General features: G+C 40.6%; 1 protein-coding gene across 4 annotated transcripts in view; it reads left to right on the top strand.

Annotated features, from left to right (window-relative positions):
- The window catches only part of LOC122559051 (ras-specific guanine nucleotide-releasing factor 2), a 244,258-nt gene that overhangs the window by 66,524 nt on the left and 153,359 nt on the right, over positions 1–24,375 (top strand). For all 4 annotated transcript variants that reach the window (XM_087999794.1, XM_043708239.2, XM_043708251.2 and 1 more), the window contains 3 exons: positions 9,283–9,372; positions 19,347–19,600; positions 22,664–22,743. In XM_087999794.1, the coding sequence (XP_087855920.1) occupies positions 9,283–9,372; positions 19,347–19,600; positions 22,664–22,743 (424 nt within the window). The remainder of the gene's footprint in view (positions 1–9,282; positions 9,373–19,346; positions 19,601–22,663; positions 22,744–24,375) is intronic.

Raw genomic sequence — 24,375 nt, 5'->3', positions numbered from 1 at the left:
CTATTTGCCAGTTTGTTTTCGCCAAGTCTGTTTTCATACTCTCGTAACAATGATTTTTTAATACTCTCATAACAATGATTTGTTAATTGTAAGAAAAAGTCTCAAACCAACTTCTCTCTTGCTCAAACTGAATGAAAATCTCAATTATATTTTGGTTACTGCTACATGGAGGTGCCTTCACCATGAGATCATTATTTAATCCTATCTCAGATATAGTATGGTTTGGTCTCTGGTTGGCTCCAGAGTGCTCTTTAAAACAAACTCTTCTGAATACATTCCATGAACTCCTCAACTAAACTTTACTCGTCTGACTTTCCATTCAATATGATTTAAAATCTCAGATCATTATTGCTGTTTTTCTGACATTATTTCTCATTATTTCTTTAATTATATTCTACCCTCCGGTATGATTACTGTTAGGAGCTTGTAGATCATCTCCATACATATTGTCTTTATCATTCCTCATCTCCATGCCACCCGTTTCCACATCCTGGGTTTCTTAAACTTAGATCATATACCTCTATTGTGTTGATGTCATCATTAACTAACATAGATTCAGAGGGTCATAAAGTCATAGTCATACAGCAAGGAAACACCTTTTGGTTCAGCTTATCTATGCTGACCAGGTATCGCAAAGTTAAGTAGTCTCATTTACCTGCATTTGGTACATGTCTCTCTAAAACCTTCCTATTCATGTGCTTGGCAGTGTGTCGGAAGGATTGGTTCTGGTTCCATTGTTGTTTGTCATTTAAATTAACAATATGTATGAGAATATAGGAGATATGGTTAGTATGTTTGCATATGACACAAAAATTGTGCGATAATGAATGGTGAAGAAGATTATCTAAGAGTAAAAAGAGATATTGATCAGATAGGCCAATGGGCTAAGAAGTGGCAGATGGAATTTAATTTACATAAATGCAAGATGTTGCATTTTGGTACGGCAAAATTGGTTAGGACTTTCCCAGTTAATGGCAGGGCCCTGGGCAGTGTTGAACATAGAGACCTAGAGGTTCAGATACATAGTTATTTGAAAGTGGCATCACAGGTTGACAGGATGGCGAAGAAGGTGTTTGGTATGCTTGCCTTCATTGATCAGAGTATTGAGTATAGGAGTTGGGACATCATATTCAGGCTGTACAAGAGGCCATTTTTGCAATACTGAGTACAGTTCTAGTTACAAGCTATAGGTAGAACGTTGTTAAACATGAAAGGGTGCATTAAAAATTTATGAGGATATTGCCGGGACTGGAGGACTTGAGTGATAAGGAGAGCCGGATAGAGTGGGACTTTTTTCCTTGAAGTGTCAGAGGCTGAGAGGTGACCTTATTGAGGTTTATAGAATCATGAGGGGCATAGATAAGGTGAATAGTAAAGGTCTCTTTCCAAGGGTACAGGAGGGCATAGATTTAAGGTAAGAGGGAAAATATTTAAAAGGGACATAAGGGACAACTTTTTCATATACGCACCACCCTCTATGTGGAATGAGCTGCCAGAGGAAGTGATCGGGGTGGGTACAATTACACATTTAAAGAATAACAACCTTCTGCTCCCACCTTCTGTCTACTACCTTTGAGTCAATTTTGCATTCAATTGGCAACCTCTCCTGGAGCAATACAGGAATGCAAACACATTAGACCAAGAGTGGAAGGTTCAGGACCTTGAGCCTGCTCTCTATTCAATACCTTCATATCTGATCTCTGCCTCAACTTCATTTTCCCAACTTCTCAATTGCCCGACAGACCAAACCTCTTTCTATCCCATTGTTAAATATATTCAATAATGGAGCATCTATAGAATTTGCAGCAAGAAAATTCCAAAGATTCACAAACCTTTGAGAAAATAAATTTCTGTTCATCTCAATTGTAAATGATCAGCCCCTTCTGCAGAGAGTGCGCCTCTCCTTTTAGTGAGATGGCCTCTCCTTCTTCTAAAGAACCTAGATGAGTTACTCTGCCACTCAGGGACAACATTCTCATTCCAGGCACTAATCCATTCACTGTATAACCTGCAATGCAAATATATTCTGTTTAAATGTGAACACCAAAGCTGCACCGAGTGCTCCAGCTTGTCTCTTACCAAAGTTCTGTTATGCACTGAAGCCAAACGTGGATGGATACACCTTCCTATGTTGTTGTGAGTAGACCATATAAAGCAGAGAACAACAATTTATTTGATCGTTGCAGGTCCAATTTTTTTCAAAGGATTGGCACACCCATGCGAGCAGAACCACCTCTTTGTCTTTTCTTAGCATTCTGTCCTTCCTAAATGTCCTGTACCTTATAAGATTCACATTTCCATCTATGTCATTCGATCATCATGGATCTGTAATGGGTATCCAAGAGTACTTACTTATTTAATTTGTGCTGTCAGTTAATTAGTTTTGTTTTGAATGCTACATGCATTCGGATATAGACTTTATTTTTAATCTCTTAATTGTCTATGTAAATTCTAGCCTTATTAGTTGGTTTACTCGTAGATTTATGCTCTATATCTTATCTTCTCACTGTATGTTCATCATTTCCCATATCAATACCTTTCTCCTTGGCCTCGACTTTTAGTCTTTGATTTATCACATGTTCCAAAATTTGTCCCTTCCACCACTCTTTAGTCTAAAATCCTCTCTACTTCCTTCGTCACATTGTTGGCAAGAACCCTAGCCCCAGCATGCTTCAAGTGGAGACCGTTCCGACAAGTATAGATCCCACTTCCCTAGTATAGGTGCCATAGCCCCGGGTATCAGAACCCACTTCTCCCACATTAGTCTTAACCCACGCATTGGCCCACTAGTCTGATTTGTCCAATGCTCATGTGTACATGCCTCAGGTAACACTCTGGAGGTTATGGCTATTGAGGTTCTGCTTGATTTAGTGCCTTGCTCCTTAGACTGACTATGCTGAATCTCTTTCTTGGTCCCACCTATATACTTGACACTTGAATGGACTAGGATGACTGGATCCTCCCCCTCCCATTGTAAGTTCCTCTCCAGCCATGAGCAGATGTCGACAACCTAGGCACTGTTGACCGACATAGCCCTCTAGGCTTGTGTACTTTGATGCAGAGAATCATATCAATCCCTTACCTATATTGTTCCCTACGAGCACATTCATCCCTACTCCCTACTCTTGAAAGACTTATTCTACATTGGCAAGACAAAGAAAGAGATTCAGCACAGTCAGTATGAGGAGCTAGGAACTAAATTAAGAATCAGAACTTCAAAGGTTGCGGTCAGTTAGCTCATTCCCCCGAAACCCTCACTCTTACCCAAATAAGTATAAAGAGCCTCAAACCTCTTGAACAATTGCAAAAGCTGATGTTCCTGCCCGTTAGCTGCCTTATTTGCTGTCAGACTCTATGTCTCTGACCAAATCATAAGAGATGTGACTTTTATGACGAACAAACACTCAAGGTAACTTTGTCCCTTCCTGATGGATTGTAATGTCTGTAGTTCAGCCTCCAGCTCATAAACCATCAATTGAGGCTGCTCAAACATTGAACAATTACTGCAACATGTTTATTACCTTTTGGTGATAACACAATTAAACATTTTTTCCATAATCTGTGAAACGTATCTCAACATTTATGTTTACTTCTAGATATAAAACAAAGCTGTTATAAGGTTAAATATTTCCTCTCGTTTCTATTCAGATTTAAATCCAGACTGTGTTCCACCAATTTCTGCTTCAAATGTGTTGTTATTGTTGTGAACATGCTAGTTATAATATAGGTCTGACAGCATTTGCAGAGAGAAAAACCATATTAATGTTTCGAGTCCAATGCTGCTTTGTCAGAAATGGGCACAGCTAAGAAATGGTGGTATTTATACTGATGTCAAAGGGTTGGGGGGGGGGGGCAATGGGCAGGGCATTGGTGCAGTGCGGTGGTGGCGTTGAGGGTTTAAGTCAAATAGATGGAGACAGTGAGGACTGCAGATGCTGGAGATCAGAGTCGAAAAGTGTGGCACTGGAAAAGCAAGCAATTCAGGCAGCCATGCTCAGGTGAGACAGTGTGAGAAAAAAAAAGTAGAAGCAGACAAAGAGATTGCTGATGATAAGCCAGGAGAGAAGTAAATGCTGATTGAGTCCTAACAGAAAGGGTGAATAATTGAAAATAGCATAGCTGTGCTGGGAGTAACCCATATGGAGTAAGACTTGGGGTATGGTATGGGTCATGAACATGAAGGAGGATGTTGATGCTCTGAAATTATTAAACACAATGTTGAGTCCTGAAGTCTGTCAGGTACCCAGGCAGAAGGTGAGGTTTTGTTCTTCCAGCTTGCTTCACCGCTGCGAACAAAAATAAAAAGAGTTTGTCAAAAATTGTAAAACTAGCTTTGTATGCACACTCACTTTTCTGACATTAAATATTTCTCAACATTCAGGATTTGGTTGTAATATAAATAATAGGAACTTTTCAAATTCATTTGAAATAATGTTTCCTTTATTAAATAGATCAACATAATATACCTACCTCAAATATTGTATTTGTTGAGCTGATCAATGGATTGGAATTAACAGCTTAAGGGACAAATAACAGGATCAGAATATTGATAATGGTAGTGCCACTGCAAAGGTTAGTTCCAATAAAAAGGCTTGCGACATAAAAGTGACAGTTGATATGTTAGAATATTTAGAGTGAATTAAAACAGTGAATCATCAGAATTAGAACTTTGTTTAGTCTCCTGATCGCAATCTGGATATCCAGTGCCATCTTAGGTCAACAGTGCAGAGTTTGACAATCAAGATAAAATGATATGAATTTTGCAGTTCAATTTAAGTTTTATGCTTAGGACCTTAACTTGAAATTGTTCTACACCATTCTGGGAAGTCTAAGGAAATAAACTTGATTGGATTAAAGTGTTCACTTGGGAAGACTCTGTATGTACATGGTTACAAAACAAGTAGTAGTGGCATCTTCTATTTGTTGGAGTCAGATGTAGTCAGGAAATTTGCAGAAAGAATAGGATTTAATGGCATGTAAAATGCCCCATTAAATCAAATAATACTAATTTCTAAAGTCTATAATTAAGGATAACATTACTGAACATGAACATTTTTAACTCAAAGCCAATTTCATTTTTAAAGTGTAGTTCATTCTTAACAAACTGGATTGTTTTTATTTTGAAGAAATGACTGAAGTAATGAGTGGAAGAATACCTGGAATGAATAGATTGCTGGATGAGGAAAGGTGAGGCAGGTTAGGCCTATATCTTCTGGAGTTTGAAAGAGTCTGAGGTGATGTAATTGAATCATATAAGATGCTGAGGGAACTTGACTAGGTGGATGTGGAAAGGATGTTGAGGGAACTCGGGGTCATAATTTTAAAAACAAGAGCTTGTTCATTTAAGACCAGGATGAGGAAACATCTTTTTTCTTGCAGAGGGCTGAGAGTCATTGGAATTCCCTTCCTCAAAAGGCAAGGGATGGATAATCTTTAACTATTCCAATGAAGGGATACGTAGATTCTTAATTATTAGATTAGATTCCCTACAGTGTGGAAACAGGCCCTTCGGCCCAACCAGTCCACACGGACCCTCTGAAAAGTAACCCACCCAGACCCATTTCCCTCTGACTAATGCACCTAACACTATGGGCAATTTGGCATGGCCAATTCACCTGACCTGCACATTTTTGGACTGTGGGAGGAAACCGGAGCAAACCCACGCAGACACAGGGAGAATGTGCAAACTCTACACAGGCAGTCACCCAAGGCTGGAATCAAACCTGGGATCTTGGTGCTGTGAGGCTGCAGTGCTAACCACTGAGCCACTTTGCCGCCCATGGATGTAAGAGGATGTAAAATTGTTGGATATTCACAGGAATGTAGAGGTGAGGTCAAAATCAGATCAACCTTGATCTTATTAATCGCATGTTAGAAATGACAATGAATGTTATCTGTAACTACTTCCAGAATGTGTTTCATGAAGTCCCTCAGATGTTTCTGTTAGCAAAACTTGATATTCATGGAATAGAAAAAAGCTATTGACAGGGAAGGAGATTCATTGAAAGATAGGAGACAGTGTAGAGATAATGATCAGGATATCGATGTCCCACAAAAATTTGTGTTGGGCCCTCGACTTCTGATTGTATTTATTCACTACTTAGCTGATGTAATAGAAAATAATCTATCGACATTTGCTGATAATGAAAAGATAGACAACATTGTAAACTGTGTAGGTGGTAGCATAACATCACAAAGGAAGACAGATCAATTAAATAAGAAAGAAATATGAGAAATTGATTTCAAATGAATATAGGCAAATGTGAGGTCATCCCTTTGGAATCTACAGAGGATGAAATGGAATACCTTCTAAATGGTTGAAAGCTAGAAACAGTGGAGATCTGAACTAATACCAGGATCTGTAAATGTCATCAGCTATGCAGAAAATATCATAATGGAGAATAGAAAATTGGCCTTCATGTTGAGAGAAGTAGAATACAGGGGGTAGAAGTCATGCTTCAGCTACACAAAGCCTTAATTGGACAAACCTGCAATACTGTGAACAGCATCACAGTGAATGCTGATAGAATTTATTACCCTTATTAGGAAAGACTGCAGTGTCAATTTACCAGAATTATACCTGGATTCAAAGGGTTGAAATATGAGGAGAGATTAAACAAATTAGTATCACATTCCCTAGAATTTAAAATGTTATGTGGTGATTTGATCAAAGTTACTAAGATATGAGGACGTTGGTGAGCCCACTTTAGAGTTCTGTGTACATTTCTGGTCACCGTGCTTTAGGAAGGAAATTATTAAATTGGAGAGGATGCAGAAAAGACTTAAAAAGCTATTACCGAGACTAGGTGGTGTAAGTTATGAAGAGAGGCTGGATAGACTTGGACATTTTTCACTGGAGCATAGGAGATTGAGGGATGACATCATAGAGGTTTATAGCAAAGGTCTTTTCCCTAAGGTAGGGGAGTTCAAAATGCGAGGGTGTAGGTTTAAGGTGAGAAGGGAAAGATTTAAGAGGCACCTGAGGGATAGCTTTTTCACACAGAGGGTGGTGCATATGTGGAATGAACCACTGGAAGAAGTGGTAGGTGCAGATACAGTGACAACATTTAAAAGACATTTGGACAGGCACATGAATAGGGAAGATTTAGAGGGATATGGGCCAGTGCAGGCAAATGGGACTAGTTTAGTTTGAGACATCTGGCCAACATGGACGAGTGGGGCAGAAGGGCCTGTTTCCATGCAGCATGACTCTATAACAAGTAAGATAGATAGATAGAATTTATTGTTGCTGGAACCGAGTCTAGGAGAAGTCATTGACTAAATCTTCCATCGAGATCTTTCAGGAAATTTGACACCACCTTTAGAAAACATTGGTCATAAAGATGTGGAACTCTCTTTCAACAATTACAATTGATGCTCAATCAGTTCAGTTTCAGCCTGAGATTGATAGATTTTTGTTAATAAAAGCTATTGAGGGCTAAGGTTTAAAGGTGAGCATATGGAATTAAGTTGCAAATCAACTATGATCCCATTGAATGGCACAAAAAGCTCCAAGGAATAAATGCCCCACTGCTGTTTGTATATTCCTAACTGTGGTGGTTATATGTAGACATATAACTATTTTAACATGGGAACAAACCATTCAGTCCAATCAGTCAGTCCTGGATACACCCCTCCACAAATAAGTATTTCTAATTGCATTTACTATAAATCATTCCAATATCCCTTTGTTCACTTTGCCCTTACTTATCTTGAATGCAATGCCATATTGAATGTTCTTATGATTTCTGCTTCTGTCATTAACCTGGAAATGTTCTCCTCTACCTTGTAACTCCCATGTCACAGGCATTCTGTCTTTCTACATCTTGTGTCTGTGATTCTTTGGAGATTTGGTCTGCTTAGTTGAGTGGATGGCTGATTTTGCAGTATAGAGTGGTGTCAACAGTGTGGGTTCAATTCTACACTAGGAAACTAAGTAACTAAGGATACCATGACATACTGTCCTCCTCAACTTCTCCCTTTGCCAGGCATGGTGATTGTCAGGTTAAACCAGTTGTCTCTCTCACTAATGAGAAGGTAGCCCAGTGATTTGGTAGGAATATGGCAACTTTTCATTTCTAACCCTCAGTGACTGCAAACCTCGGTTGAAATTGACTGATATTTCACAAACAGCAAGCTTAATTACATAGGAATGTTAATCAAATTAAATATGAATTCATTGAGTCATAGAGACTTACAGCACAGAAACAGACCCTTTGGTCCAACTGATCCATGCCGACCAGATATCCTAAATAAAGCTAGTCCCATTTGTCAGCATTTGGCCCATATCCCTCTAAATATTTCCTATTCACATTACCCGTCGAGGTGCCTTTAAATGCTGCAATTGTACCAGTCTCCACCACTTCCTCTGGCAGCTCATTCCGTAAACACAACACCCTCTGCGTTTTAAAAAAAAAAGTTGCCCCTTAGGTCTCTTAAATCTTTCCCCTCTCTCCTTAAACCTATGCCCTCTAGTTTTGGACTCCCCCACCCCTGGGGAAAAGACCTTGTCTATTTACCCTATCCATACACCTCGTGATTTTATAAGACATTACAAGGTCACCCCTCAACCTCTGATGCTCCAGGGAAAATAGCCCCAACCTATTCAGCCTTTCCCTATAGCACAAATCCTTCAACACTGGCAACATCCTTCTAAATCTTTTCTGAACCCTTTCACGTTTTGCAACATCCTTCCTATAGTAGGGAGATCAGAATTGAATGCAGTATTCCAATGTCCTGTACATCTGCAAAATGTCCTCCCAGCTCCCATACTCAATGCACTGACCAATAAAGGCAATCATACAATGATTACAGCTACTAAAGGAAGTCATTTGTCCCAACATGTCCATATTGGCTCTGAAAGCGCATTCAGGTTGTTACATTCAACTGGCCTTACCCCAGAGCCCTGTATTCTTTCCTTCAGATGTAATGCCAAATCACTTATTGAAATGATGTTTTGAAATTAATTCATAGCAGACCCTTCTATAGCAGATTTAGCAATGTGAGAAATGCTACTTAAATTCTGTAACAGTTTAACTTCAGGAACCATTGAAGAAGATTTTAATGGTAGAAAGAGCAGAAAATGTCCTGTGCAGTTTGCTGCAAGGGAGCAAATAACATTGCATCTAAGATATTGTCCCGCCATAATGTCCTTCTGAGAAAGAGCTACAGCTTTACCAAATGACCCAGTAAGTCCAAGGATTGATCAAATATAATTGCACAACCTGGAATTGACCTAACAGACTTATCAATTGATGTTGTGATTATTATTGTTTTACTAAGATTGTCGCTGTGAACAAAACAAAAGAACGGATGCGGCCTTACCAAGGAAATGCTGAGGATGAAGACCCAGACATTAAAAAGATTAAAAAGGTAATCCAATAATGAAATGAAAGTGGAAAAACTTTGTTAAAAATTGAACCAAAATGGCATTTTTAAGTTTCTCTGTCACTTCAAATGATGCTATGAATCTGATTATATGAATAATTGAATACAGGGATTATTATTTTCTAAATAAATCACTATTTAGAGGATATTTAATATTACATCTTTGAAGTATTCTTCATACTGTCACATCTAATTGTTGGAAGTTTTCTTTGCTCGAATATTCATTTGTTGAGGTGACGTAAACATACCTCGAATGGAAAAAAGTGTTAAATTGTCTATGTACATTTATGGAAGCCTAGTTGGTCCCTTTCCTTAAATGTACCCGTGTATAGGAAGGGTTGGTTGACGCAACTCGGAGTACCTCAGCTGTACAGAATGTGTGTCTCAACCAAAAGATTAGACAAACATATCTGGAAATTAGGATAACTGTCTTTCTACAGAAGGCTTTCGGTCTTCCTCATACCACCATAAATTGAAGGTATAAATTGAGCATTCTGGTCTCAATTCATGACAGTTCTTCCCAGGATGGAAGACAAGGTACCAATGGACATTCTACTGTTACTTTCAGGGGATCCCCTGAATGCACCTGAATCCCCCTGAATGTGGATGCACCTGCAAATCTAGCATCAGTCTTCAAGCACTCACTGCCCTCCTCATTGGGTCTCGGTACCTCAGCTCTGGTCAGATCCTAGGATTATCTGGTTTCAGAAGGCCCTCTTTCTTGTATGCCTCCTACAATACTGGCATGGGCTGTCAATCTTGGTCTGATACACAGCCATTGGCATTATTTTTTGACCAGAAGCTCTATGAGGCAAGCCTTCTCACGGAATTGCACACAACTCCCCTCGCTCCATGCTAATGGACGCTCCTGCTCCTCAAATGGTGCCTGACATGCTGTGCTTTTCCAGGGCCACACTTTTCGATTCTAATGGATGGGTGCTTGCCCAAACTATTCATGGGCAAGTCAGCTAAATGGAGGCAAGTTTGTCTGTGTCATTTTCATTGAGAGGTAAGGGGCCCATCCTTATCAAGTGATCCTTATTAGGTGATGTCGTAAAGTACGGCACAATATTGACTGGCACTCCATCTAGTGGATCAAATTATATAGCAAGTAATACTTTAAGAGGCACAAGAAATAGTTAGATTTGAATTTAAAGCCAACACAAAATCACCCTAATTGACTGATTGTGATGTGGCAAAAATGGCAGGAAAGGACTCCTTGAAGCTCAATCAGTGACAGAATAGTGAACCACTCAAGGAGGAACTAATGAGCGTCATAGAGTCAGAGAGATGTACAGCATGGAAAAAGACCCTTCAGTCCAACCCGTCCATGCCGACCAGATATCCCAACCCAATCTAGTCCCATCTGCCAGCACCTGGCCCATATCCCTCCAAATCCCTTCCTATTCATATACCCATCCAAATGCCTCTTAAATGTTGCAATTGTACCAGCCTCCACCACTTCCTCTGGCAGTTCATTCCATTCATGTACCATCCTCTGCGTGAAAATGTTGCCGTGTAGGTCTCTTTTATATCTTTCCCCCTCACCTTAAATCTATGCCCTCTAGCTCTGGACTCTCCAACCCCAGGGAAAAGACTTTGCCTATTTACTCTATCCACACCTCTCATAATTTTGTAAACCTCTCTAAGGTCACCCCTCAGTCTCTGATGATCCAGGGAAAACAGCCCCAGTCTGTTCAGCCTCTCCCTATAGCTCAAATCCTCTAACCCTGGCAACATCCTTGTAAATCTTTTCTGAACCCTTTCAAGTTTCACAACATCTTTCCGATAGGAAGGAGACCAGAATTGCATGCAATATTCCAACAGTGGCCTAACCAATGTCCTGTACAGCCACAACATGATCTCCCAACTACTGTACTCAATACTCTGACCAATAAAGGAACGCATACTAAACACTGTTTTCACTATCCTATCTCCCTGCGACTCCACTTTCAAGGAGCTATGAATTTGCATTCCAAGGTCTCTTTGTTCAGCAACACCCCCTAGGACCTTACCATTAAGTGTATAAGTCCCAAAATGCAGCACCTCACATTTATCTAAATGAAACTCCATCTACCACTTCTCAGCCCATTGGCCCATCTGGTCAAGATCCTGTTGTAATCTGAGGTAACCTTCTTCGCTGTCCACTACACCTCTAATTTTGATGTCATCTGCAAACTTACTAACTGTACCTCTTATGTTTGCATCCAAATTATTTATGTAAATGACAAAAATCAGAGGACCCAGCACCGATCCTTGTGGCACTCCACTGGTCACAGGCCTCCAGTCTGAAAAACAACCCTCCACCACCACCCTCTGTCTTCTGTATCCAAATGACTAGTTTCCCCTGTATTCCGTGCGATCTAACCTTGCTAATCAGTCTCCCATGGGGAACCTTGTCGAATGCCTTACTGAAGTTCATATAGATCACATCTACTGCTCTGTCCTCATCAATCATCTTTGTTACTTCTTCAAAAAACTCAATCAAGTTTGTGAGACATGATTTCCCATGCACAAAGCCATGTTGACGATACCTAATCAGTCTTTGCCTTTCCAAATACATGTACATCCTGTCCCTCAGGATTCCCTGCAACAACTTGCCCACCACCGATTTTAGGCTCACTGGTCTATAGTTCCCTGGCTTGTCCTTACCACTCTTCTTAAACAGTGGCACCACATTAGCCAACCTCCAGTCTTCCGGCACTTCACCTGTGACTATCGATGATACAAATATCTTAGCAAGAGGCCCACCAATCACTTCTCCTGCTTCCCACAGAGTTCTAGGATACACCTGATCAGGTCCTGGGGATTTATCCACTTTTAAGACATTTCAAGACATCTGGCACATCCTCCTCTGTAATATGGACATTTTTCAAGGTGTCACCATCTATTTCCCTACATTCTATATCTTCCATATCCTTTTCAGTAAATACTGATGCAAAATACTCATTTTGTTCTTCCACCTTTTTTTGCGGACACCCCTGGTGCTCACCTTCCACCCTACCAACCTTCGCATAAACCAAATCATCCGCCGACATTTCCGCCACCTCCAAACAGACCCCACCACCAGGGATATATTTCCCTCCCCACCCTCTCCGCCTTCCGCAAAGACCGTTCCCTCCGTGACTACCTGGTCAGGACCACGCCCCCCTACGACCCACCCTCCCATCCTGGCACTTTCCCCTGCCACCGCAGGAACTGTAAAACCTGTGCCCACACCTCCTCCCTCACCTCCATCCAAGGCCCTAAAGGAGCCTTCCACATCCATCAAAGTTTTACCTGCACATCCACTAATATCATCTATTGTATCCGTTGCTCCCGATGCGGTCTCCTCTACGTTGGGGAGACTGGGCGCCTCCCTAGCAGAGTGCTTTAGGGAACATCTCAGAGACACCCGCATCAATCAACCAAATCGCCCAGTGGCTCAACATTTCAACTCCCCCTCCCACTCTGCCGAGGATATGGAGGTGCTGGGCCTCCTCCACCGCCGCTCCCTCACCACCAGACGCCTGGAGGAAGAACGCCTTATCTTCCGCCTCGGAACACTTCAACCCCAGGGCATCAATGTGGATTTCAACAGTTTCCTCATTTCCCCTTCCCCCACCTCATCCTAGTTTCTAACCTCCAGCAACTCGACTTGTCCGACCTGCCCAGCTCCTTTTCCACCTATCCATTCCACCCTCTCTTCCCTGACCTATCACCTTCATCTCCTTCATCTCCTTCCCCACTGACCTATTGTACTCTATGCTACTCTCTCCCCACCCCCACCCTCCTCTAGCTTATCTCTCCATGCTTCAGGCTCTCTGCCTTTATTCCTGATGAAGGGCTTTTGCCCGAAACGTCGATTTTGCCTGTCCTCGGATGCTGCCTGAATTGCTGTGCTCTTCCAGCACCACTAATCCAGAATCTGGTTTCCAGCATCTGCAGTCATTGTTTTTACTTCGTTGATTTTAACCCTACTGCGAATCCTCTTGCAAGGATGCCTGCCTTGAAGAAGTTTTCCTCCTCTCTCTACAAGAATCTCAGTGATCTTTGAGGGGCCCTATTCTCTCCCTAGTTACCCTTTTGTCCTTAATGTATTTGTAAAAACTCTTTGGATTCTCCTTAAATCTATTTGCCAAAGCTATCAAATGTCCCCGTTTTGCCCTCCTGAATTCCCTCTTAAGTATACTCCTCCTTCCTTTATACTCTTCTAAGGATTCACTCGATCTATCCTGTCTATACGCTTCCTTCTTTTTCTTAACCAAACCCTCAATTTCTTTAGTCATCCAGCATTCCCTATACCTACCAGCCTTTCCTTTCACCCTAACAGGAATATACTTTCTCTGCATTCTCGTTATCTCATTTCTGAAGGCTTCCCATTTTCCAGCCATCCCTTTACCTGAGAAAATCTGTCCCCAGTCAGCTTTCGAAAGTTCTTGCCTGATAACATCAAAATTGGCCTTTCTCCAACTTTTAGATCTGGTCTATCCTTTACAATCATTATTTTAAATCTATTGGATTATGAACGCTGGCCCCAAAGTGCTCCCCCACTGACACCTCAGTCACCTGCCCTGCCTTATTTCCCAAGAGTAGGTCAAGTTTTGCACCTTCTCTAGTAGGTACATCCACATACTGAATCAGAAAATTGTCTTGTACACACTTCACAAATTCCTCTCCATCTAAACCCTTAATACTATGGCAGTCCCAGTCTATGTTTGGAAAGTTAAAATCCCCTAACATAGCCACCCTATTTTTCTTACAGATAGCTGAGATCTCCTTACAAATTTGTTTCTCAATTTCCCTCTATTAGGGGTCTATAATACAATCCCAATAAGGTGATCATCCCTTTCTTATTTTTCAGTTCCACCCAAATAACTTCCCTGGATGTATTTCCAGGAATATCCTCCCTCAGCACAGCTGTAATGCTATCCCATATCAAAAATGTCATCCCCACCCCCTCCTCTCTTGCCTCCCTTTCTATCCTTCCTTTAGCATTTGTATCCTGGAACATTAAGCTGCCAGTCCTGCCCATCCCTGAGCCATGTTTCTGTAATTGCTATGATATCCCAGTCCCATGTTCCTAACCATGCCCTGAGTTCATCTGCCTTCCCTGTTGGGCCCCTTGTATTGCAATAAATACAGTTTAATTTATTAGTCCTACCTTGTCCCTGCCTGCCCTGACTGTTTGACTCGCTTCTGTTCTCAACTGTACCAGTCTCAGATTGAGCTCTTTCCTCACTATCTCCCTGGGTTCCCCCCCCACCCCACCTTACTAGTTTAAATCCTCCCAAGCAGCTCTAGCAAATTTCTCTACCAGTATATTAGTCCCCTTCCAATTTAGGTGCGATCTGTCCTTCTTGTACAGGTCACTTCTACCCCAAAAGAGATTCCAATTGTCCAAAAATGTGAATCTTTCTCCCCTACACCAGCTCCTCAGCCATGCATTCATCTGATCTATCCTCCTATTCCTGCCCTCACTAGCTCGTAGCACTGGGAGTAATCCAGATATTACTACTCTCGAGGACCTCCTTTTTAAATTTCTGCCTAACTCTCTGTAATCGCCCTTCAGAATCTCAACCTTTCCCCTTCCTATGTTGTTGGTTCCAATGTGGACAATGACCTCTTGCTGGCCCCTCTCCCCCGTGAGAACATTTTGCACCCTGTATGAGATATCCTTGATTCTGGCACCAGGGAAACAAAACACCATTTTGCTTTTTCTCTGCTGGCCACAGAAATGTCTGTCTGTACCTCGGAATAGAGAATCCCCTAACACAGTTATTGTAATGAAGTTGGTGGCTTGCCAATGCCAAGTTGTTTTTTAATGAAGGGTCAAAGAGAATGGTGGCCATGGAGTTACACAGGGGTGTTGTGCAGAAGAAACCGTTTTCCAGTGGTTAGCACATACATTTGGTTAACTGCAGCTGCCAGGTCCCATTCTGTTTTGCTTGTTGGTTTTTTTGCACTACTTATTTCTCAATGGCATTGAAGAGAAATGGATTTGTGATTTATGTGAATTGGGAGAATAATAATATCCAAACACATGGAAAACACTGGTTGCCACACAAAGTCGAGATCAGAATTTGCTATTAAAGTCTTGAGGGGAAAATCGTGCGAGTTGTTCCTTTCATCAAGAGTCTGATTTTTTTCGCTTAACCTATTTAATCACCTCACTTACCATTACTCTTGCCAGGGAAGAGAAGATTGTTTCCATTAATATCGGAATAATTTCCTCCTGTATCTGTCGGACAAAACAAAACCATTCAAGGATTTAATGAGGAAAGATACAAATGGTTCTGTGGAGAATCATAAAAATTGACACTGTGATAACTCAAGGAAGCGGTCACCATCATGCCAGTCCTTTGGTCATGTAAATCTCAGGAAGCATTCATTCTGCAATACAATACATCTCCATTTGTATCTCGAGCAGTCCTGCTGCAGAATGAACAATCTATTATGTATGGCTCAAGGACATAAGCAGCAGCAGAGATAGACTTTTTAACGATTATGTCAAACTAAATTTGAAATTTTAATCAATAGCCAAAATATAATGAAGATCATAATCCTTTAGAATCAATGAACCCCAAGTGTTAAAATTGCACCAAAAGACTTCAAAGAATGCTGTTAAAACTCTAAAACTATTGTCTGAAAGTATAATCCTAAGCAAAAAGAAGTGATCCCAGCAGGTACACTGAGCAGATTTGCCTTCAGATATTAACTCTTGCAATTTTACATCTGAAACTGACCAAGAATTACCTCCAGTTGGAGGTTTGTGCTGTGGCAACAGTAACCAAACTTGAAATGAATGAGGCTAATCAGAAGCAACAGTGTATTACTATTCAGCAAGGCGGTCCTTAAAACAAGTCTGAGGTACCTGAATATTTACACCCTATTTTGTTTTTCAAGACAGACTAACTGTCCAAGGGCATTTGAGATTCAAAGGACAGCAACACATGGTGCTCGCTGTCTTATGTAAGAAATTAATGTCAGTAACTCACTTCATACACATTGGCAAAAGTAGTTGAATCCATGGAATCCACAATAGCCTTTATTGGTCCAATTCATCAACCGGGCTTCAACAAACATTGTAAGCACAATATCTATTGACTAATCAGAGCCATCCAGGTGAGAAACCATTAATCCAGCACAAAGTTGATTGTGACTGGGCCTTGCTTGAAGGATGAGACTGATCTTTGTGAGTTACATAGCTGTATTGTGCTTATTGTGTGTGACTATTACAATAACTTTATCAACCTAGCTGGTCGCATTTCTGTTGCCATAGGCAGTGTTCTGAAAGAATTCCAAAAGATTTTTGCAAGGTTTAGGACTCCAGATATCTTAGTAATGATGAAGGATGTACAGAATATTCCATCTTTGAAAAGAGCTGAAGGTTTAGACATATAATACTATCACCTTAGTACTTGTAGTCCGACGACACAGCAGAAAACAATGTCAAGACGGTCAAACAACTCTAAATGCAATGTAGCCAATCGAACTTTTTAACTTTTGTAAACTGGAGCAACTCAACATACCTAGCAAAGAGGTAGGCACAAGATCCCACAAGAGCCTTATGAGTTATATATAGAAGACACTGCTTTCTATTATGGATCCCTCCTATAGCTTAAATATTTCACTGAGGTTGACATTTTGATGCATGAAGCAATGTTAGTGATATTATTATGACAAGAATGCTCAACCACTTCAAGAACTACACTATGCGAGTATAGTGTGCATGAAACTCCCTAGCTAGAATATTTGGATTGTTTACGGAATGTGCATCTGTTTCGTTTGAGAAGTTGCATTTTGGATACTCATTGTTAGTTACTGTAAGTTGATGATTTGTCTGCAAGTGCTTGAAATTGGGGATATTTTGAAATGTAGGTATGCAGTGGTATCTCTGAACCTTCTACCATCTTCAAAGGGAGATACCACATCTGTATTACCTGAAAAATGTGGTAGGCAAGCACCAGTTGATGATTTCAGAACTAGAGAAACATGTTCGGCTCCATCTTGATAAAAATACTTTTTGTTTTATAGAGGCTGCCTGAAATTGTGTGTTTTGTTTCACTTACATTAGTGTCAAAGGAGTGACACTGGATAGAACACCTGGCATTGATCTAGGCTATGGAATGGAAAATGGTAAATTCAGCTCTGTTGACCCTGTAAAGTACTACTTGTTAATATCTGGGGCTAGTGCCAACATTGGGACAGCAATCTCTCAGACTAATAAAGCACCAGCCTGACATAATCATATTCACAGAATCAAACCTTGCAGACAATCTGTCCCACAGAACAACATCACCATTCTTACATATGTTTGGTGCCACTAGCAAGAAAGACCCAACAAAGTTGGGCTGCACAGCTGTATACAGTCAGGACGGAGTTGGCTTGTGAACCCTCAACATTGACTCCAGACCCTATGAACTCTCATCAGGTCAAGCATAAACAAGCAAACATCTAGCAGATTACCAATAATTATTCTATGACATTCAATAGCATTACCACCAGTAGCATTACATCCTGGAAGTTACTATAGTCCAGAAACCAAACTTGACTAGCCATATGACTACAATGACACCAAGTGGAAGTGAGAGGCTAGGAATCCTGCAGCAAGTAACTCACCTCCTGATTCCCCAGAGCCTGCCCACCTTGTAAAAGGCACAAGTCAACAGCTAGGTGGAATACCCCTCAGTTACCTGGATGAGTGCAGCTCCAGCTTGACACCATCCTGGACAAAGCAGCCTGATTGATTGGCATCACAGGAGCAAACATCCATCACTGATACTCAGCGGCAGTAATGCATTCCATCCTGATGAACAAGTGAAATTCATCAAGGTTCCTTCAACAGTACCTTCCAAACCCATGACCATTAGCATCTAAAAAGACAAGGGCAGCAAATAAATCACTACCTTGAAGTTTTTCTTCAAGTCACAGATCATGCTGACTTGGAAATATATTGCTGTTCACTCTCTGTCCTTGGGTCAAAATGCTGTAACTCCCTCCCATCAGCATATTGGGTGTCCACGAACAAAATGGACTACAGCAAGTCAAGAAGGCCGCTGAATATCTTCTGAAGGGTAATTAGATTACTTACAATGTGGAAACAGGCCCTCTGGCCCAACAAGTCCACACCGACCCGCCGAAGGGCAACCCACCCAGACCCATTCCCCTACATTTACCCTTTTACCTAACACAATGGGCAATTTAGCATGGCCAATTCACCTAATCTGCACATTTTTGGACTGTGGGAGGAAACCGGAGTACCTGGAGGAAACCCACGCAGACATGGGGAGAATGTGCAAACTCCACACAGACCGTTGCCTGAGGCAGGAATTGAACCCGGGTCTCTGACGCTGTGAGGCAGCAGTGCTAACCACTGTACCGCCCAGGGATGTGAAAAAAAATGCTGGAGAAGCCAGTGAAACCCAAATCCATCTAATGAATGTAAAAAAAAAAAGTTGAGTTCCTCTGTGCTAACATTTATTTTTGGATCAATTAGGAGAATAACAAGAAATTTCTGTTGATACTTTTTGAAATATTTCATTGCGTCGTGAGCCACAGAACGAAAAATAAAATGCTAAAAACACAAAGTATTAATTTATTAATAGTGCTCTTCTTAGGCTCATGTTTTCTCACTGAAATAAATATAATAAGTATATTTTATTTTAAATCTGCAGACGTTTAGAAAATCTGTGCCCAAAATATCCTGACTGGTTAGGAATGATGTTGAAAGAAAAGTTATCAGTAAGTGTCAATTACAAGATGAAGCAGCTTCCACAGTTAATGTTTGCAGCAACAGAAATAGGATGGTGTTATGTTTGTAGCATTGCAGGCTACCAGTCAAAGAAGCTGCAAAATAGATTTCGTAAGTCTGTGAAATAAAGCTGGTCTTTGCTGCAGAATTATTCTGTGTAGGTGTGAGTTCATTAACATTTCTACAGCTAACTTTATTTTTGTTTCCTTCTCATTCATACCCACAGGTACAAAGTTTCATGAGGGGCTGGCTCTGTCGACGGAAATGGAAGACAATTGTACAAGACTATATTTGCTCGCCACATGCAGAGAGTATGAGGAAAAGAAACCAAATTGTCTTTAACATGGTGGAGGCAGAGTCGGAGTATGTCCAGCAGTTGTATATCCTGGTGAACTGCTTCCTGAGACCCCTACGGATGGCTGCCAGCTCAAAGAAGCCACCAATCAATCATGATGATGTCAGCAGCATTTTTCTCAACAGGTATTTAGCAAAAGATTCATGTCATCACAGATATATTTAATATTGTTGAATAATTTTTGCAATAAATATTTCCTTAAGACTTGACACAAATTTATATAAAAACAGCAGCTCTTATGTATTTATCCGTAGACTTTCAGAAAATCCATGTCCAACGTTTGCCGACTGGTTAGGAGTGATGTTGAAAGAAAAGTAAAAGTGTCAGTTACAAAATTTAGTAGTTTCCACAGTTAATGTTTGCAGCAACAAAAATAAGATGTTGTGTTTGCAGAGCACCAGTCAAGGATGCAGTATCAATATAAAGTAAAAGCTCTGTTTTCCCACAGGCTTCCTTGCAGGGCTGTTAATAAGATAAAGTCTTGCTTAAGTGTTAGGAACTGAAATTTCAGGAGTGGATTTTCAACACAAAATCTTCTGACTTAGAGGCTAATAAGCTACCACTGAAGCAAGAGTAACATCTAAACATCCAGAACTAATGATGAGTCCAAATTGCACCTTACTAAGCTTGAGGATAGGCATTGGGATTCACATTCCAGAAAATATTTTAAGGCTTTCAAGAGGGTACAACAAGAGTTTCATTAGGATGAGAAGTGTAAATAGAATTAAAGGAAACCTGAAGAATCATTTTGTCATTAGAATAAAGGAAATTATGGGACAATGTGAATTTAAAAAAATAATCAAAGACTGGGAGAGAAGAGCTAAAAGCAGACTCTTTCCAATAGTGATAGTACTGAAGATCCCTATGGGACCCTATTAGTAACATCTTGCCTATTAAAGAACTTGTCTATTATCCAGACTATTTATTCCCTGTCACTTGGCCTAATCCCTAATCAGCGCAATCATTTTCCATCAATTCCATGAGCTTCCTGTTTATTTAACAATGGAGGAATATATAAAATTTGGGGAATGTATCAAATATCTCCAGAAATGTTCCTTTTCACTACATTAGTCACATTTTCAAAATAATTCAAACATGTTTGTCAGATATGACCCATGGAGAAAGTGAGGACAGCAGATGCTGGAGATCAGAGCTGAAAATGTGTTGCTGGAAAAGCGCAGCAGGTCAGGCAGCATCCAAGGAACAGGAGAATCGACGTTTCGGGCATAAGCCCCGAAGAATCTTACCTTACGAATCAATGCTGACTCTGTAATCAGATGAATATTTTTAAGGGGTTTGGTTACTCTATCCTCAATTGCAGACTTTCCTAAATTTGTCTTCTCTCCTCATCATTCTTAAATTGAGGCGTTTTACGTGCTGTATGTCAACCTAAAGGAATAGATCCTGAGTTACAAAAACATTGGAAGGTTATATTTACTGCATTAGTGAAGTTCTCATGTAGATTAGATTAGATTACTTACAGTGTGGAAACAGGCCCTTCGGCGCAACAAGTCCACACTGACACGCCAAAGCACAACCCACCCAGACCCATTCCCCTACATTTACCCCTTCACCTAACACTACAGGCAATTTAGCATGGCCAATTCACCTAACCTGCACATTTTTGGATTGTGGGAGGAAACTGGAACACCTGGAGGAAACCCACGCAGACATGGGGAGAATGTGCAAGCTCCACACAGCCTGAGGCTGGAATTGAACCCGGGTCTCTGGCGCTGTGAGGCAGCAGTGCTAACCACTGTGCCGCCCACAGTACTTCATTAAAAATGTGGTGTGGAAACGTTTTGGCCCTGGGAGATTATTGAGTTCCTAGTTCTGATTGTTATGCAGCTGCGTCAAGTCCATCACATTGAGCCTGCGATTCAATCCATTTGTTCTTCATGTTTAGTGGCCCAGATTTTTTTCTGATGCCTGTGAAATGGTGATTTGGTCTCTTTTTGTGGTTTTGTATCACATAACTGACACATGTATGGCTTTATTCAGATTTTCTTTTTTATCGTACAGAATAGCGTACAATGTTCAGTTCAGGAGCCACAATGCAGTTTGACTGTGGAAACAAACTGATCTGTGGCTTATCTCAGTTGTTAAGGACAACAGCCAACTCCCAAACTCATTCGTCCAGCCCCTAAACCCTTGTCCTGCACCATCATGCTTCCTCCATACCCCCTTGTATCTTCAAGGCACCCCATGCCTGCAGCTCCTAAACTGTAATGGCATGGACTTGGTGATGAACGATGGTATTAAAACGAATGCAATTCTTTCTTTCCTTCTGGACCTGCACAAACACAGTGGGCCAAGGACTGTGTTGGAATGTACACCATTCGGTATGGGATGGAGCCTTGCAGACTAGGAAGGTTACAAGATCAGTTCCTGGTTCCTACTGACTTAACGGTCAGTAGGGAGGAGAAAAGCTACCAGCCAGGATTCTAACTATATTTTGGTGTCTAATGATTTTTGCTGAAAATTTAAACATGTACTAATAGCAGGCAACTCCGATTCAGTTGTGGTATCTATATATTTGATTATACTCAGGCACTGACTTATATATAATTTCTTCTTGAGACTATAAGCTCCTCCAATCTTGTTCAATTGGATAAAACATGCTCCTGTCATTGGGTTTCCGGTATTCTGTCCAATGTTCTGTTTGTGACCAAAGGAAAATATGATAGTGTAATTTCCCAAAATACTTCATAGCCCAGGGAGTATTTCAAAGTCTCAGAATTATTACCATGTGGGGAAATGTAGCAAGCAATTTATGCAGAAAAAAGACCTGAAAACAACAATGAGATATTAAGCTGGTAGCAGATTGCTGTTTAGATATATTGTTTGACAAAGAAATGTTGATCGGAACTCCTTTGCTTTGAAATGTGCCCACTGAAGAGAGCAGATACGGCCTCAATTTAACATGATATGTTCGGGATAGCACGACCAGCAGTACTCCCTCTATATTGCACTGGAGTGCCAGGGTGGACCATGTGACATTGGAGTGCCAGGATGATTTATTTGCTCAGACCTCTGATGTGGCTGCTGTGCCTGAAACCACAATTCTTTGACCTGGATGAGAGTGTTAACACTAAGCTGCACAGTAGACTTATTATTGACAGTTTTCTGTTCTTCTGATCTAGCTAATCAGATTAATAATTCTATGTTTCTGAAATATTTCCTTTCAGCGAAACAATCATGTTCCTTCATGAGATATTTTACCAAGGATTGAAAGCACGGATAGCCAACTGGCCTACATTGGTGTTAGGTAAGAACTGGTCATGGTCGAAAGTGGGAAAAATAAACTGCATTCATTACGACAGACCAAATTTTTAAATGAACTGTTGAGTTGGAAGGAAAAGAATCTGCTGCTAAGTGCTGTTGCATTTACTTGAGCACAAGCTGCGATTTGTTTGTCAGCTCCTTAAAATTAATGGAATTTACTAAAATTTGTGAGAATTAAATTGGTATCACCACTGGGAGGTAACAACATAACGATAACTAACATCAACCTTGTTGGATCATTTATTAAAGGTTAAATTTATTCCTTTCTCCCTTTGGGTCTATGTGATCCAGCCTGCCAGGTTTTCTGTTTTATCCTCAACTCAGGCAATATTCAGATGTTAAAGATGAAACTCTGCCATCACAATTATCAAGCATCAATCACACTGTCAGTCACAATATGTATTTCCTAAGTCAACTTTGCATCAGGGAAAAGTGTTGTCTAATATAGATTTTTCCTCAACAGTGGATTGGATTATTTATTTACAATCCATCACCTGTCTAAAACCAGAGAAAGATAAATGTTCTGGATTACACAGCAGATAACAAGCATAAGAAGAAACTACAAACAGAATAATTGACAAACAGAAAATCTCAGCCAGCTCTGGTGCAGGGCAGATATATCTGTACACATGTTCTGGTTCCCTATTAGAAAACAAGGTGCTTTCTATTTAACTTTTGGGGTTTTAGCTTCACTGAGTAAACTGCATTTCTAACCATTGTGCAAAACCTGTGAGTTTACTCGAGTTATGAAAAGTAATTTCCCAGCAGCTCAGAAACATGACTCACACTGGCTTAAATGGCTGAATGGCCTGCTCCTGCTGGTATCATATATTTTTTAAAGATTTCACCTGACAATTTAAGGTCAAGCCTGTATTAAAGTTTCTAAACATTTAAGTTTTGTTATAGTGCATGTCTGATTTTTCAATGTACTTGTCTGGATGGATGGTGCTCTTGATATTCTCTCAAGTTTGGAGAATGGCTGCTGTAATATATTAACAATATATAGTCTGTGACCTGCCTTAGTTTGTCTGATCCACTATTCTTTATGGAGGGAAAGTTCTTCAGCTATAACTATGGCAGTGGATCGTGACATGGTATGATAGGTTCTTGCTGTGGGATATAGTTTTCTAGATGCTTTTCTGTGCCAGGTTGTTTGCTCCTTCCTACACAGTCATTAATGTACGAGGTCAGAGGGTAGGGGTTAACTAGATTGGGAGCTCTTAAACATGCATTCAGTCTGTTATATTAACAGAGATATATTTGGGTCTCATCAGGTAGCACAAACACCAGAAACCAAAGGGTTTCAATTTGGGATCAGTGTTGAAAAGAGTAGGACCGAAGTGGAATTATGTTTGTGGGTGTCTGTCTGGAGAGTAGAGATCTGAGGAAATGTTCTATTCCATGTTTTTTTCAAACAAAGTAAGCAACCTTGAAACTGAGAGGAGGATTTCATGTGATTATATACATTCATGTGACATTTGACACAGAGTGACTGGGGCCATCCATTTACCACAGCTGAGGCATGGGAGGGGACAGGCTGAGAGGGGACCTGATACCTCTTTAAGCCAATAAATGTTAACTAGTATTTCTAGCTTCCATGGTGGGGGCTGTATCT

Source organism: Chiloscyllium plagiosum, unplaced genomic scaffold, assembly GCF_037043375.1.
Source record: "Chiloscyllium plagiosum isolate Xiang-an unplaced genomic scaffold, Cpla_swu_hap1 HiC_scaffold_2, whole genome shotgun sequence".
Classification (NCBI taxonomy): domain Eukaryota; kingdom Metazoa; phylum Chordata; class Chondrichthyes; order Orectolobiformes; family Hemiscylliidae; genus Chiloscyllium; species Chiloscyllium plagiosum.
The sequence above is the reverse complement of the archived record's forward strand: the minus strand, read 5'-3'. Positions and strand labels throughout refer to the sequence as shown.